This window comes from Acomys russatus, chromosome 16 (genome assembly GCF_903995435.1).
Source record: "Acomys russatus chromosome 16, mAcoRus1.1, whole genome shotgun sequence".
NCBI lineage: Eukaryota > Metazoa > Chordata > Mammalia > Rodentia > Muridae > Acomys > Acomys russatus.
The window spans coordinates 31,381,220-31,398,752 of NC_067152.1; the positions used below are offsets into that span (position 1 = coordinate 31,381,220).

The 17,533-nt window shown below is 45.5% G+C and overlaps 1 protein-coding gene across 4 annotated transcripts in view; it reads left to right on the forward strand.

The window, feature by feature from the left end:
- The window catches only part of Tlk2 (tousled like kinase 2), a 102,005-nt gene extending 92,678 nt beyond the window's left edge, over positions 1-9,327 (forward strand). For 3 of the 4 annotated variants that reach the window (XM_051158862.1, XM_051158861.1, XM_051158863.1), the window contains 3 exons: positions 3,370-3,481; positions 6,465-6,572; positions 8,463-9,327. In XM_051158862.1, coding sequence (XP_051014819.1) covers positions 3,370-3,481; positions 6,465-6,572; positions 8,463-8,636 — 394 coding nt within the window. In that variant the 3' untranslated portion in view covers positions 8,637-9,327. Of the gene's footprint in view, positions 1-3,369; positions 3,973-6,464; positions 6,573-8,462 lie in introns of those variants that run through there. The other variant, XM_051158864.1, reaches the window with a different exon arrangement.
- Positions 9,328-17,533: the final 8,206 nt, after the last annotated feature.

The window sequence follows — 17,533 nt, forward strand, 5'->3', positions numbered from 1 at the left end:
ACTGTTTATGGGTCGGCTATTCCAGAATTCTGTATCGGTTAAGATAAATGAGCTGGGGGAGATGGCTTAATGGATCAGACTGCTTTCAGTGCAAGCTTGAGGACCTGCTTTAGGAGTTTAGCACCCACAAAAAAATAAAGCAAAGCATGCCCACAGATGTCTGCAGCCCCCAGCACTGTGGGGGCAGAGATAGGATTGCTAGGATCTGGCTCCAGGTTCATTGAGACATCCTGTTTCAGGGGAATAAGTAATAGCCAGGCATGGTGGCACAACTTAATCCCAACCCTCAAGGCAGAAGCAGTGAGTTCCATGCCAGCCTGGTCTCCATGGCCAGTTCAAGTCAGACACAGACACAGTGAGACCATGTCTCAAAGAAGGGGGAAAAAAGAGTAAGTGATGGAGCAGGACACCTGACAGTTCTCTCAGATGTGCCCATCTGCATAGGCTGTGTGTACACCATGCACACACACTCTCGTGCATATGCAAGATAAATGAGTCAGACATGGTAGTGCATGCCTTTAATTACAGCCCTCAGAAGGTTGAGGCAGGAGAATGGAAGGAAGTGTTTGTTACATGGTGAGTCGAAGAGCAGCCTAGGCTACAAAGTGATATCCTCTCTCTGAAGGAATGAATGGCAAACAAACAAGAGGTAAGTGAGCTTGGATTACGCTTTTTGAACATCATTTCTGAGCTTCATTTGTTTTGTGTGAGGACATGTAATGAAAATGTAGCTGTGATTTTTAGCATAGCTTAGTATCATAGGTTTGCCTTCTACAATCCCTCCCAAAGCTTTTGGTAGAAAATTAGAATATTTGCTGTTTTCAGTATTATTTGTCTGGAAAAAAGTAGCATATTTCTTCGTCTATAGATAAATTATCTTAGACTCACCAGACATCTACTGTCAAGTTGAAGTGTGTTTTACATTATAAAATTCTCAACAAATTGCTGTTCTGCCTTTTGGATGAATTCACCTCTGTTCTTCTGTGCCATCTCTTCAGAAAAAAATTATGAATACATTCCAGTGGCCAGTTTTAGAATCAAAGTTATATTGTTATTTTCCCAGAGCCATATTTAAGTTGATCTGCATTAAAGAACCAGAAACTATGAAATCAAGGGTCCGGGAAAGTTTAAGTGCACTTGGAAGGACGTTCTGTTCTGTTTTGTTTCGTTTTTTTGTTTGTTCGTTTGTTTGTGTTTTTGAGACAGGCTTTTCTCCATGTAGTCTTGCCTGTCCTGGGCTCGCTTTGTAGACCAGGCTGGCCTTAAACTCACGGCAATCTGCCTGCCTTTGCCTCCCGAGTGCTGGCATTAAAGGTGTGTGCCACTACCGCCCAACTGGAAGAGCTGTTCTTAAAATTTTTTTCCTTTTAATTATATTTTTTGCCCCTTTTTTCCCTTTATAGTAAGTTCTGTATATTTCAGTTTTTTTAGGAGTTTGTTTTGTTTTGTATTTTGTAGCACTGGAAAGCAAACCCACTGCCACTGAGTTACACCTTCAGTATGTGTCTTAACTATAAGTATTCATTGTAAAATAATCTAGTTATAGACCATAGTAATCATACAAATGTCTGTTATGAAAAAGATGAGAAAATATGGAAGTAAACAAGTGTGACAGACATGGTGGGTGACTGAAGAAGGATTTACATTTAGATTTTTATCAAGAACACAGTAGGGTCCCAAATAAAAGGTTTTCCTTAGGCTGAATGTTGCTGGTCTGAGTCTGCAGAAACTCATCTAATGTCTTCAGAACTCTGCTTTCCAGCAGAGCTGTGGCAAGGATTCCAGGCATATTTCTTTGGTTTCCTAAATGCTCAGAGGCACCTTCCATGCCATACAATTTGTTGTAGCCCACTGTTTCCTAGATTCTTTAGAGACCAGTGGTGGAGAGAGAAGGAATTTAGATAAGGATCTTTGTGTGGCTTTTGCTATGCTATTTGTTAATCTTTGAGCAAGCTGTCTCACCCAGAGTGTAGAAGAACAAGACATCTTCTGGTAACTCACTTCAGCGTCACTTTGGATCTTGTGGAGGCATCTGAAAGAGGCAAAATCAGCTCTACTCTCAGAGCTCTAGGTCCTGAATTCATCTGGACTTTAAAACATTTATTAATTTTAGAGGATGGAAGTGTAGTTTAGCAGAAGCTCTGATACAATCTTCAGCACCTTAAACATTGATTTTAGAAGCCAGGCGTGGTAGTGCACGCCTTTAATCCCAGCAATTGGGAGGCAGAGGCAGGTGGATCTCTGTGAGTTCCAGGACAGCCTGGTCTACAAAGCAAGTCCAGGACAGCCAAGGCTACACAGAGAAACCCTGTCTCAGAAAAAAAAATACAATAAATAAAAATAAATAAATAAGTTGATTTTTTTTTTAAAGAAGTCTTCTTTGGACAGCATGAAAAGAAAACTCTAATGTAACATAATTCCTGATTGTCTCGTGGTTCTTCCTGCTGTATGTAGTTTATTTTACCCATGTTAATAATATAAATGTGTATGTTTTTAAAAGTCCATTCTAGAGGAAAAAAAAGAAAGAAAACTATTCTTTCTATGTTGTTTGAATCTATCATAAAAGGGATTTCATTAATTTGGGTCCCTGCATGTTTAACAAAAGTAATGTGGGATGAGTGTATAGCTCCGTGGTAGAATGAACACTTACTTCCATGCATGACACCCTGGCTGTGATCCCCAGTTGTGACCATCACTACAAAACACTACAACAACAGAATTTGTGAAAGACACTTGGAATAGGCATAACCCTAGAAAGGAGGCTGGGGGGATGGGCAAAGTAAAACTAGAGAGAATATTTACATTTTCATATCTTGAGAAATGCCATATGAAGATATTGCCACTTTGTAAAGTTCAGGTGTCTTTTGTTTACCTGTATATATTTCTAAGCTGATGGTTAAATCTTAGGTATTTGGTATGCGCGTGTGCATGCTTGTGTATATATAAAATATTTGTTTGTTTATTGAGAGGCAAGGTTTCTCTTTTCAGGCCTGCCAGTTCTGATAGTCACTACTCACAGAGACCCACCTATCTCTGCCTCTGCCTCCCAAGTGCTGAGTGTTTTGGTTTGGGTTGCATTTTTTTGTTTTGTTTTCTTGTTTTATCTTCTTTTTGGTTTTAGTTTTTTGAGACAGGGTTTCTCTGTGTGGCCTTCGATGTCCTGAACTTGCTTTGTAGACCAGGCTGGCCTTGAACTCACAAAGATCCAACAGCCTCTGCCTCCTGAGTGCTGGGATTAAAGGTGTGCACCACCACGCCCAGCTTGAGTGTTATATTGTTAATAAGGCCCTTATTTATTTGCCTTTTTGTATGACAGATTTATATGTTTATATATTTTTTCTGAATGTTTTTATTTCTGTTTTCTCCTAGGTATTTACCACCAGAGTGTTTTGTGGTTGGGAAAGAGCCACCAAAGATCTCAAATAAAGTTGATGTCTGGTCAGTGGGTGTGATCTTCTACCAGTGTCTTTATGGGAGGAAGGTGAGGAAGACGCAGTGCAGCAGCATGGGCCATGCCTACCACCTCAGTGTGGAGTCACTGGAATCCCGAAAGTAGTGGTTTAAAGAAAACACAGACTTCTCAGTAAATGTTTTACGTATAAGTACAAATTCCAGGTTGAAGAGCACCTCCTGAATTCTCCCAAGCCATAAGGGACATGCATGTTACTAGTCTCAAACATAAGACATGTTTTGATTTTGATGTGGACTCATGTAAAATAGGGTGGTTTGGTTGTTTTGTTTTTAAGGTCTTGCTTTGTAGCTATGGTTTTCCTGTTATGATATAGCCCAGACTGACCTCACACTCAAGGCGGTCCCCTGTTTCAGCCTCTTGAATTCTGGGAATATATCACATCTGTCTTGAAAGCATTTAGTAAAATGAGCAACCAGCCCAAAAAACTGTCCCAAGATTTCTATTAGAATCTGAAACTTAAGAGTACCCCTAGATTTTATTTTTAACCACCCCAGGCGATAAAGCTGTTGTTAATAAAAAACATATATTGTGTGCTTGTATGTGCTTGTGAAGGCTAGACATTGATCTCAGGTTCATCTTTAATTTTTCTCCATCTCATTGAACTCGACTGAGCTAGACTAGCAGGCCAGCCAGTCCCCACAGTCTCAGTGTCCCCGTGCTGGGACCACAGGCACCTGCATCTGGGTGCTAGGGATCAAACCTAAGTCCTTGTGTTTATGTAGTTAGTAAGCACTTTATCCACCGAACCATCTCCCCAGGCCCTCTATTAGTTAGTTTTTTGTTTGTTTTGCTTTGTTGAGACCAGTTTTCACTATGTAGCCCTGGCTAGTTTGGAGCTCTCAATGTTTAGATCAAGATGACCTCAGACTCAAAGCAACTGTTCTACCTCTGCCTCATGAACACTAGGATTACAGGTGGAAGAGGGAGTAGATACTGTCCTTGTTTGCTTTCTGTTGCTAGATAAACACCATGACAAATCATCATCATCAACCCAAGAGGTGTTATTTGGCTTATATGTCTGGATCAGTCCACCACTGAGAGAAGTTAGGGTAGGAACTGGTTTGCTCTTCGTGGCTTCCTCAGCTTGTTTATATCAGCCAAGACCTCCTGCCCAGATTGACACTACCCACAGTGGGTTGTCCCTTCCACATCAGTCTTGAGTCAGGAAAATGCCCCCACTGATTCGCCTATAGGCAGTCTGATGAAGGCATTCAATTAAGGTTCCCAGATGACCAGCTTGTGTTGACAAAACTAACTTGCATGGATACCCTGGTACCATAGTTACAAGAGCTTGTGAGTTGATTGACATGGGTGTTGTGAACTGCACTGGAGTTCTCTACAAGAGAGACAAGAGCTCTTAACTGTTGATATTTCCAGCCCTGACTCCCTACCCCCACCTCCACCCCCTTTGTGCTGAGGAGGTGGTGTCAGAATCCCTTGACCAGGTGTGGTTGTTCATACCTAGATTCCCAGTATTTTGGGTGTCTGAGGCAAGAGGATCCAAGGAATTCATGAAAAACATTTAATCCTAGTACTTGTGAGGCAGAGGCAGGCAGATCTCTGAATTCAAGGCCAGTCTGATCTACAAAGCAAGTTCCAGAATAGCCAGAACTACACAGAGAAAAATCTGTCTCAACCCTACCACTACCAAAATTATAATAATAATATTAGAAAACCAAGGGCTAGGGATATAGGTCAGTAATACAGTACTTAACTAATATGTACAAAGCCCGGAGTTCCATTCCCACACCCACCCGAACATTTCTTGTCTGCTTCTGATAGAGAAGTTATATCAGTAATAGTAGTTTTCCTTGTGAGCATATTTTTTATATACCTACATACTGTAGATATGCACACATACTAGGGGTCTAATTGTATATTCATGTTTCTTCTGCCTTTAGTATGTTTGTATGTTTTAGTGTTCATTAGCCTGAACTTAGGCATAAAGCAGATGGGAGCTTTGTAAGTTCTGTGAACTCTTAATCTTTTTATTAGAGTACCAGTGCAAACTCTAGATGTGGACATCTTCCTCTTTAACCTCTTTGTCTTAATCTGGCCCCTCCAGGACAGGAAAACTATGCAGAACTAGTAGAGCTTGGTTGCTTACTTTGGGTCCTGTCTGACAGTGCTGCATTGTTACTAATAGTGGTGATAGAGGTGATACAGAGCTGTCTGAGATCTGGGCTTCACACAGTAAGCTTTAGCCTGTTTAAAGTTTGTTTTTAGGAAATTGCAGCTTGAGGCACAGTTACAGCCCCTAAGTGGTCCCAGCACTTTGTTGTTTGTTTGTTAGGTTTTGTTTCTTGAGGTAGAATCTTGTTATGTAGTTCAGATTGGCCTAGAGCTTACTGTGTAGGCTTTGCTGACTTGGAATCACAGGGATTTTCCCACATCAGCTTCCTAAGTGCTGAGATTACAGTTGTGAGTCACCATTCCCATCCTTCATGCTAGGTGTGAGGAAAAAAGCAAACCTTATTTTATGTGTATGAGTGTTTTTCTTGTATGTATTTATGTGCAGCACATGTGTGCCTGGTACCAACTGAGTGCAGGAAAGTGCACTGGGTCCCCCAAAACTGCAGGTACAAGTGGTTATGAACCAGCCTGTGCTCCCTTTCTGAGCCATGTCCAGCTCCTGCCCCCACCCCCATCTATTTATTTTTCCATTTGTGTGTGTGTGTGTGTGTGTACACACATTTGGGTTGGCTATTGGCACATAGATACAGATACATATAGTCACCAAAGGTGTGACTCAGAGCTCTAGAGACTGTAGTTTTTATTCTGAATCTTCCTTTGCTGTGAGCAAAGCTAGAGATAAGAAAAAATGTCTAGTTCTCTGTTCTGCCTTGAACTGGCTTTTAAGCTGTGGGCCTTCCCCATTAAGGGTCAAAGGTGAGAGTTAAAGGAGAGCAGCCCCAGAGTGTGGAGCCTCTTCTCTGGTACTGAGCTCTGTCAGCAGAGGCCAACCTTAGTTTATTCTGTTTTTACATGGCAGCCCTTTGGCCATAACCAGTCCCAGCAAGATATTCTACAAGAGAATACTATTCTTAAAGCTACTGAAGTACAGTTTCCGCCAAAGCCAGTAGTAACACCTGAAGCAAAGGTAAGTTTGATTCATTGGCCAGCAAAAATGGCTGCTTCCTGCGTCATTTCTTTGGATGGTAATAATTGGATTTTTTAAATATGAAGTTCAGTCATTATTAAGCATCAGAGTAGGGACAAGTTCCTGTTAAGAACAGTGGGTAAAAGAGGGCTGCTTATAGTCTTGCCACGTCATCTCCAGGGTTAGTGAAAGGAAGACTCAAAAGCAGGTTTTAATTCACAAGGCTCTGAATGACAGGGAACGGTAAGTAGATTCCAGAAGAGTCATACCTGGCAGTGGGTGTCATCGAAAGGATATCCAGTTTCATGCCCGCAGGGAGGGTGCTTTATCTGGGGAACTAAGACCTACATAGAAGACATGATATAGGCGTGCTCAGGTGAAAAGGTGATAGCCCCCTCGCCAGTTTTGATGGCATGGATGGGGATGCTCCCAATGATGAAATGCTATTTGGTCTGTATCTTGAGTGGTGTGTAATTTGGAGCCATGGCTCTTTTTTTTATTTGTTTGTTTTTTCAAGACAGTGTTTCTCTATATAGCCCTGGCTGTCCTGGACTCGCTTTATAGACCAGGCTAGCCTGGAACTCACAGCGATCCACCTGCCCCTGCCTTCCCAAATGCTGAGCTACCATGCCTGGCTCAGAAAGGCTCGTTTTCATTTTCAAAGCCAGGGCTTCCATGTTCATTTCTATAAATACGTCTCTTAGCTTCCAGCTACATTAATCAAGCAAGTACCTGTGTCTTCAATTTTGAAAAGCCAGAATTAGCATTATATTTTTATATTTTGTTAATTAAACATTGGGAAAAATAGCAAGTTGATCACATCTGGCATGTTTTAGGTTTTTCTGTAAATAAACCCATTTTATTTATTTATGCTAACATCTGAACTCCAGACCATTTGCTTGCTAGACAAGCACTCTACCTCTAGTTCCATCCACAGCCAAATTTTACTTTTTCAGGCAGTTTTATGTTTGTAACAAAATAGAGCACAAAGAACTAGTTCTCATATATAGTCTGTCCCTGTTCCACAACTTCCCCTGTCAACATCTCATCAGGACAGGGATGTGTATTGTCATCTGTGGGCTTGCCACACATCGTCATCAGCTTACTATTGAGTGCAGACCTGTGATGAATATGATGTTTAGACTTAAAGCCTGATTCCTTGGGGCTTAGGATATAGCTGAGTTGGTAGAGCGCTTGCCTAGCATGCACAAAGCCCTGTGTTCCATCCCTGTTACTCATAAACCAAATGTGGTTGGGTACACAGGTGTAATCCCTACACTCCAGAGGTGGAGGTAGGAGGACCAGAATTTCATTGACTACATACTGAATTTAAGACCAACCTAGGACACATACAAACAAGCTGGTTCATTTAAATAAATTGCAGTATTATGAAATCTGAATAAATTGAGGTCTCTGCTCAAGAAAAAAAAAAAAGGAAGATGGAAAAGTAAGAGCCTTTGTGATAAGAATTGCATAAATAAGACACTGCCTTCTTTACTTGGTGGGAAGGGAGCCTCCATGTTGGCAGCACTGTGTAAGTCCAGTCATGTCTCAGCAGCCCCAGTGCTGGTGCTGGCCCTTGTTTCCTCTGCCTGGCGGGTTTTGGGAAAGGTTGTAAAAATCTTGTCCTGGCAGGACACAGTGGCGCATGCCTTTAATCCCAGCACTAGGGAGGCAGAGGCAGGGGGATCACTGTGAGTTTGAGGCCCGCCTAGTCTGTAGAGTGAGTGTAAGACAGCCATGGCTACCCAGAGAGACCCTGTCTTTTAAAAAAAAAAAAACTTAACGGGGGGTGTTTGTTCTGGGTTCCAGCAGTGGGTTGGGTGCCTCAGTTCCCACTGGTGTGCCAGGATTACCTCCTTCAGTCTTTGTATGAAATTCCCTTTACAGGCGTTTATCCGGCGATGCTTGGCCTATCGAAAGGAGGACCGCATTGATGTGCAGCAGCTGGCCTGTGACCCCTACTTGTTGCCTCACATTAGAAAGTCAGTCTCCACAAGTAGCCCTGCAGGAGCTGCCATTGCATCAACCTCTGGGGCATCCAATAACAGTTCCTCGAATTGAGACCAACTCCCAAGGCCACAGACTGTGGAGCACACAGAGTGGACACATGGCATTCAGCAGTGGGTTTGGAACACAGTGAATCCGAATGGATCTCATGAAACCTGTACCAGGTGCTTTTATTTTGCTTTTTTCCCATCCATAGAGCATGACAGCATCGATTCTCACTGAGGAGAAGAAGCCTTGGGCAGCTCTGGCCAGGCCTGATAGGACAAGGCCCCGCCCAAGGTTCCAGCGTCAACGGTCACTGTGGGTGGCTGCTCTGAGTGAGGAAAAAAAAAAAAAGAAGAAAAAACTGTTCCATGTACTGTGAACTTGAACATGCAGACTCAGGGGATTCCCTGATGCAGAGCTTCAGATGAAGAATGTGGACTTGAAAATACAGACTGGGCTAGTCCAGTGTCTATATTTAAACTTGCTCTTTTCTTTTAATAAAGTTTAGGTAACATCTCCTGAAAAGCTCGTAGCACAAGGCTCAGCTGGGGATGGCGTTTGACTTTGGAGGAAAAAGTTGCTCCTGCCATTAAAGGCACTAGAGTTAGTGTGCTAGCCCTGAATAATCTCAGTTTCTAAAAACATGCAGCTTCCCTCGCCCCTTTTTTATTTTTGAAAGAATACATTTGGTCATAACATGAAACCCATATTAGGGAGTGCGCGGCGATGTTCATTCCGGTCAGATGCAGCTTTCTCCCTCTGGTCTGCCTGCCTGCGGTTGCCTCCCTCACCTCAGAGGGAGAGATGGAGTGGGGGTTCTGAGATGCGTGGGTTTTGCCATCAGACAAAGAATGAGGTTAAAAGACTGCAGCTTGGAGTCTCTCTAGGTTTTCAGATATTTCTTCACAATTTGAACACTTGACGGTTGTCCCTTTTAATTTATTTGAAGTGCTATTTTTTTAAATAAAGGTTCATCTGTCCATGCAGTCCTCCTGGATTCTCTGAATATAGTAACTATTGAAACTTCTTCTGGAGGCAGAAGGCTCCCGGGTTGGGTAGCTCCTGCCCTCAGTCTTTGGGCTCACAGAATAGACCACCTTTCTTGTTAACCGTTCTATTGGACTTGATCAGCACATGATCTTTTCCCTGTTAGTTCTTGGGGGAGAAACAAGCCCCCCTAGGCATTTGAAGGATGGTCAGTGTGCGTGGTGTGTCGGTGAGTGTGTACATTCTTCTAACTCAATTAGGCAGATCATCTAGTGGGATTAAAAAATCTCAAGAAATATAGGTATTTTAGCTATGAGCCTTATTCCTGGAGCCCCCCCTCCCCCACTTGGCTTATTTCTGAGATCTGTGATCTGCTGGAGATGAAGCTGAACTGGGAGCCATGTGACCCCACTGTGCCCTTGAAACAGCAGAGCACTTTGCAGGAGAGAGTTGGAGGCCAGAGCCCGAACATGTGGTAGCCAGCTTGGAATGTTACTGACATGTGGCAAGAAGGCCAGCCAGAAATACTTTAAAAATTTAGAGTTCAGAGTGGGGGTGGGAAGTCAGGAAGGGCAGAGAGCGCTTAAGCAATTCATGACTCTAGTGCTGTGTACATGTGAGAAGTGCCACTGACAACACATTTTTAAGACCCTTGTGTATTTTGTGGTCCTGCCCCACTTTCCTCAGTTATCAAGTGATCTTACAGGAAGGCAGAACATTCCAAACCAAAGAAAATTTGTAGGTAGGTCTCGTCACATGGTGTTCTGAGGAAAGCAAGCTTTTCAGGCTTTGGTGTCCCCCGCTTTTAAAACAGCTATTTTCAACCAGGCCCTGGTGGTGTATGCCCCTTAATCCCAACAGAGGCTGATGGATCTCTGAGTTTGAGGCCTGCCTGGTCTGGAATTCCAGGACAGCCAAGGCTGTTACACAGAAAAGAAAAAAAAAAGAAAGAAAGAAAGAAAGAAAGAAATCTTGTCTCAAAAATTAAAAACCCAACTATTTTCTTTCTTGAAATATGTATTTTGTGTGTGTACCTCTTCCCTACCCCAGATGCTAGGACTGGAGCCAGGACTGCACGTCTGCGAGGGAAGTGCAGCACTAGCCTCAGCCTACACCCGTACCCCAAGTAGGGAAGCAGAGCTCAGAATGGTGCCCACAGGCATGAAGAGTGGGTGAAGCAGAGCCATGTTGAACTAGCTCAACGGAACTATATTTGTGCTTTTTTCCTCATCATCAGTGATCCCTCAGATTTTAATTTTTGACTCAGCTTGGGAAAAGATGCCTTAGGCCTTCCCTCACTCCCTGCCCCATTTCCCATGTTCTTACCACCGTTACTCATACACAAAGAAGTAAATAGAATTTTTTTTTTTGGAGACAGGGTTTCTCTGTGTAGCCTTGGCTGTCCTGGACCCACTCTGTAGACCAGGTTGGCCTCGAACTCACAGCGATCCACCTGCCTCTGCCTCCCGAGTGCAGGGATTAAAAGCGTGCACCACCACTCCCGGCTTGTAAATAGAATTTTAAAAGAACCTAATTCTCACCCTCTTGGTTTCATTCAGGTTCTCCAGCCCCACACAGGACTCTCTCATCAGAGCGGTAGCCATGGAAATCTTGGTAGCTGGTAGGGGTCCCCACAGCTCCTACAGGCGTAATGGAAACGTGTTGACTCGTGTAGTATCTGACGTGCCGAGAGCCAGACCTGGTGGTGGAGGGGAATGGCACAGTCCCATGAGCGCCTACACCTAAGAGACAATACTGTGTGTTCGCCACTGCTGTGGCTGACCTGGCCACACTGGCTATCTTTCAGAAGTGTCTATTTCCTTCACTAGTCTGGGAGGGGCAAGTTTTCTTATAGCTAAGCCCCGCAGTTAAGAGCATTGTGTTCTTAGTTTAGAAAACAGCTCTCTTTAAACAGTTATTTTGTAGGGCACTGGGGCTTCTTTCTAAGCAGGTAACGTGTAACTAACGTGTCCACCCTTAGTGAGTGTTTTTGTTCCCTCCCTTGCTGCTTCATTCTTCTCGCCTCCTCTTCCTTTTCTTCTTCCTCTTCTTTAAGTTCTTCAGGCAGAATCACTGAGGCTTTAAAAGTTAGGCCTGAGTTCAAATGCCACCTTTGCAAGCTCCAGGGACATCTTGCACTATGGAATTAAGTTAGAAGGTAGACAAAGTGCCTGGAGTGTGGTAAGAAAGACTTAGGAAAGATGACAAGAGAAAGAGGAGCTGAGTTTGGAATCCCTGGTTTGAACTGGTTTGAACCTTCTTGCTGTGTTGGCGGGAGATCATTAAATGTCCATTCAGTGGGCCTCATTGTGCCTGGGAGGCTGCTTCTGGTTGAGTCTGGGAATATCAGCAACACTGGGAGTGTATTAGACGTGTACAGCCCCGGGTCCTGTCCCACAGACTATACAAAACTGGAGGTAGAGGCTTAAACGTGTATTACCCCTAGATGACTGATCCCAGCACATAGTTGAGAACACAGCCATGGACTGTTGGACTCCCAAGCTAGGATGAGCCTGTGATGGTGCCATTCCTACTTGCCTGCCTCCCAGCCCTGTAGTGATTGACAATGGCAGGGCCATTTGAGGATAGCTGTGAGACCTCTCAGCGGTGCTTGTGATACCCAACCTGTGTAGCAAGGTATGGGGCTATTAAAAAAAAAAAAAGTCCCTCCATTTGATTATGGTACTATTTAACAACGTATCCTCCAAGAAATTAGAGCTTCCAGAGGAATCTCATGCCGAGAAAGAAAAATTGCCTAAAGCTGGAGCCAGCCAGTGATGGGCCATTGACAGGAGGACCACCCCCAGATCAGGACTGCTTAGTTATGTATAAATCTGGCTTTCTACTTAAGCTTAAACCTCATGTTAGGACTCTGAAGATGGACTTGGATGGTCACTGAAGCTCTTTGACCCTCTTCACGACGTGGCTGCACTGCTTTTCATTATTTTCAGCTCTTTTAATTGGCTTATTGAAGATGGGTGGCAGAATCTGGCTTGTTGGGGCAGCCGTATGGAACCCAAGGCCATGTACACAGTAGGCTCTTCCTTTAGCTTTCTGGCTTCCAAATGCACCCAACTGCAAGGGAGTTCTGTTTTATTTTTATCTTTGGGAACCAAAGTCTATCTTAAACTAAGGGCTTCTAGACTGTTATTAGACACTGTCATTACAGGGAGCAGCAAGAAGGCCTGAGACAACTCCTACAGGCCTCGGAAGAGTCCAAGACAATCCATCAGGGTTTCACCACACGTGAGGGGACCAGGGCTACAGGAGAGAAATGGCTTCCACAAGGGCAGTCTGATCCGCAGCACCTTGGAGGGGTGAAGAGGGTAAAGGGGGAGAGGCCTGGAGCTTGAGGAAACCTGCCAGAGGCTAGGAAAACAGGCCGATGGGGGCAGGGAATACAAGAGTGCTTTTGTGCAGGCGGAGCCCAGCAAGGGCCCTAGACAGACTGGAGTCTGCCAGGGATGTGTGTGGATGTGTACAGCTCTAGGTGTGAGAAGGGTCAGAGACCGGCTGGCTGACTCAGCCCCACCCATCTGGCCCTAGGTCAGACCCCTGGGTGTGGCGCGTAGGTGTCCAGTTAGAAGACTGTTAACTTGAGGTCAGCTAGCCTCAAGCTTTCTTCCCCTGAAGCTGCCCCAGGGAGGAGGCGCTGGGGGGGGGGGGGGAAGGGGGAGGCATATAGAAGGACTTTAGCACTGTTGCAGGCTGGTAAAGGGAAGCCTAGAGCCATTTGGTGTGCGCAGCAGATAGAGCTGTAGGAACAGGGAAGGGGACTGACTGCAGGTTGAAACTTTTGTGACCTGTGAGTGCTGTGTTTGCACAGAGGTGGCTTTGGACAAAGACGGCGTGTGGGCTTCCAAACAGACAGAGGTATGTTTGTCCTAATCTAGGTCAATCCTAATTCTGTTGTGTTTTGCTCTAATCCTTCCGCTCCTCCCTGGCTGGTGGTTCTCAGGAATCTGCACTGAAGTGCTGCCAGTCTGGGCAGCAGCACCCCTCAGCAGTTCTGGTCCGGAGCGAGAAGAGAATGCTGGTCAGGAAAGAAAATGGAGATGTGGTTCACAAAATATCACTGGGACTCCCTGATGTCTAGTGCTGTCACCTTTGGCTTACATGTACTCCTCTGGGTGGAAAACACAGCCAGGCAATGGCACATGCCTTTAATCCCAGCACTAGGCAGAGGCAGGTGGATCCCTATGAGCTCCAGGACAGCCAAGGCTACCCAGAGATCCTGTCTCAATTGGTTTTCTGAGACTGGTTTCTCTGTGTATCCCTGGCTGTCCTGGAACTCATTCTGTAGACCAGGCTGGAGATCCACCTCCAACGTGCTGGGATTAATTATATTTTTATAACACGGATTCTTACTATATAGTCCAGGCTGTTCTCAATCTCACCGCATAGCCCAGGTTGGCCTGGAACTCACAGTCCTGCTGCGGCCCTTCAAAGTGCTAGGATTACAAATTCCCTTCACCATTCCTGGCTTGGTCTTGTTATCTTATAAGGTGATAGGGGTTGGGGAGATGCCTCTGTTGAAAAAGTGCTTGAAAGGCAAACATGAGGACCGGAGTTTAGATCCGCAGCACCCATATCGCCTGGAATTCCAGCACTTAAAAGGTAGAGATAGGCGGCTCTCTGAGTTCAAGCCCAGCCTGGTCTACAGTGAGTTCCATCCAAGCTAAGGATACATAGCAAGACTCTGCCTCAAAATAAATAGATTGAAGAGCAACTGAAGAAGACGCCTGATATTGGCCTGGGTTCCAAACATGCATGTGCATACATGTGTGCATGTTCTCCCTCACACATGTACACACAGGTTTGGAAGGCACGGTTCTTCCTGTTGCACTTCTAGAAACTCTACAGTAGATGAGTGGCAATGAGTCTCTGGTGGATTTTGTGAGGTTGCTGTAAGCCTGACTGGCATGGGTGTGTGTCTGTGAACAACGGGCATGGCTAGTCAGGGTCTCTGTCACAGAAGCTCCAGGAGACGTGGTCACAGAACACCCCCACCCTGGCCCTATGGCGCCAATGCCCTGTGGTAAGATCTTGCTACTGGGAGATAAGAAAGGTTATGTCCCTCTAAATTAGTTCCAGAAGCTATGACTCTTTGTATCTACAGTGTTTTTGTTGTTTTGTTTTTATTTGTTTGTTTGTTTGTTTCTGAGACAGGGTTTCTCTGTGTTGCCCCTGCTGTCCTGGAGCTCTGTAGATCAGGCTAACCTGGAACTCAAAGATCCACCTGCCTCTGCCTCTGCCTCTGCCTCCCGAGTGCCGGGGTCAAAGGTATGCCAGCACCCAGGCTATATCTACAGATTCGTTGGCTGTCAACCTGTGGGTCTGGGTATGATATGTTACCACATATCTGATGACATGCATTTCAGAGATTTACATTGTTACTCATAACAGCCAAATTACAGTTGTGAAGTAGCAATGAAAATAATTTTATGGTTGGGTGTTACCGCAACATGAAGAACTGTGTTAAAGGGTCACAGCAGTAGGACGGTTGAGAAGCACCAGTTTAGAGCTTGCTACAGTTTCAACAGGAGTCCTGCTGCTCGGGTTCCATGCCCCCCCCCCCTTTTTTAATGTATATGGGTGTTGTGCCTGCATGTATGTCTATGTACCTTGAGTGTTCTTGGTACCCACAGAGGTCAGGAGGGTATCAGAACCCCTGGAACTGGAGTTGTGGATAGCTGTGAGCTGCCATGTGGGTGCTAGGACTAGAACCCTGGTCCTCTGGAAAACCAGTCGTCTGTGCTCCTAGCTGCTGAGCCATCTCTCCAGTCCCTTCTGGGGAGGTCTTAATGAGGAGTTGTCTAGATCCAATTGGCCTGTGTCTGTGTCTGTGGGGGATTGCCCTGTATGCTAGCTAAGGGAAAATCCAGACCTTTACGTTAGCCAGACAAAACCTGCCCAGGCTTAGATTGGTAGAACGGTGAGAGTAGAGCTTTGTGTAAGATTCAGGTCAACACTCTACGGCTTATAGTCAGGGCCACAAATGCCACACGGGTACATTTCTCACATCTACTCCTGACACATCAATGGAGAAACCTGTATCCATTGAAGGCTGGGCTCAGGAATATGCCGAATTCCACTCATGAGAGATGCGGGCCCTAGGAGCTTGAGAGGTGCCTCTGGGCTATGGTGATATTTTAGCCTTCTTGACCTTACCTCACCCACCAAGTTGTTTAATTGCACCATAATTAAGTGTACCGCTGCCTGCTGGAGAAATCCAGGTGGTCTAGCCTGCCAAGTGCCTGTGACAGGGACCTTGGCGGTGAGACCAAGGACCTGAGAGAGCATATTAGGTATCAGGGATTGAGTGGAGAACCTGGCATGGCTAGGTCACATGTTGATTCAGATGCCTTGTTGAGATTCCTGAAGTTGCCAGTGATGGTGGCGCACATCTGTAGTCTCAGCACTTGGGAGGCAGAGGCAGGCAGATCTCTGAGTTTGAGGTCAGCCTACAGAAAGAGGTCCAGGCCAGTCAGAACTGCATAGTGAGACCCTGTCTGAAAAACAAAAGCAAAGGGGCTCGAGAGATGGCTCAGCAGTAAAGAGTACTGGCTGCTCTCTCCTAGAACCCAGAGTTAATTCCCAGCATCTACACAGGCGCCCAGCTATCTGTAACTTTAATCCCAGGGTACTGATGCCCTCTTCTGGCCTTCACAGGGACCAACCACACACACGTATAGGCGTCCATATAGTCAAAACACTCGTACACATAAGAAATAAAAATCATCATTAATTCTTGTTTGGTTTTGAAGCAGGGTCTCACTATGTGGCTCTAGCTGTCTTGGAATTCGCTTTGTAGACCAGGTTGGCCTGGAACTCACAGAGATCCGTCTGCCTCTGCCTCCTGAGTACAGCAATTACAGGAGTGCACCACTGTACCTGGCTAAAAATAAAAATCTTAAAAGCAGAATGGGGGAAAAAAAAAGATTCATGGATGGCAACCCACAGCCTGAGATGCCTGCCATCTCAACCCACTCCACATTCCATGGACTAGTACTTCACCCGCGCACGCGTGCGCCCTGCACTCAGGAAACACCTGGGGAACAGAACCGAGCTCTCCAGGTGCCCAGTCTACAGCTCGCTGCTATACAGGAGGCTGGGGAAGGGATGGCCAGCCTCTTCAGGCTGCAGTGGAGACTGTGGGCTGGCTTGACTCAGCCACATGGCTCTTCTTGCGTTAGGACTCTACTCCACCAAAAGCCAAGGGTGCACTGGGCAGTTCAGTATTTTTGAACTTTCCTTTTTACCTCTTCTGGACCATTGTTGGAGGGATTGGGCCCAGCCTTGATTGAGACAGGATCTCATTGTAACCCAAGCTCACTTGGAACTCACTATGTAGACCAGGCTAACCTCGAACTCATGGAGGGTCTCCTGCCTCAGCCTTCCAAGAAAAAGATTACAAGCCTGAACCAGTAGAAAGAGCAGAAGTTCCAGAGGTGAAATGGAAACCTTTTTCAGCCAGTCCTCAATGCAGAGGCACTGCACTCCAGGTTCCGGGGGGTTGGGGGGTGGGGGCAGCGCACGTTGCTGAGCAGCCACACACACCGGCTGGGTGACAGAAAGTTCTGGAGACTCCATCCCACCTAACTGGTGTTCTTTAGGTCATCTCTTTGTCCCGTCCCCTCCTTTACTTGCTGTGGTGCCTCAGGCCAACCTCTACCCATCGCTGAACTCCATTGCCAGTTTGTGTCTGACCTGGTGAATCTTGAGCAGAGCTAACGGCAGTGAGCATCTGAGAGGCAGCATCTGAGATCCTGTGGCAGCCGGGCTCCCAGTCCTGAGTCTGCTCCGAGCTTACTCAAGGGCCCTGCTAACAGCTAGCAACATTTCTGTGGCTTCTTTAAGTAGGAACTTGTGTCCCAAACTCCTGGGAGTCAAAGTCTGGACTCCTAGACTTGGGGAGGAAATCTGTGTGCATCTCGTGCACCTTAGAAGGGACTGCAACCATCTCTTAACCTCTGGGA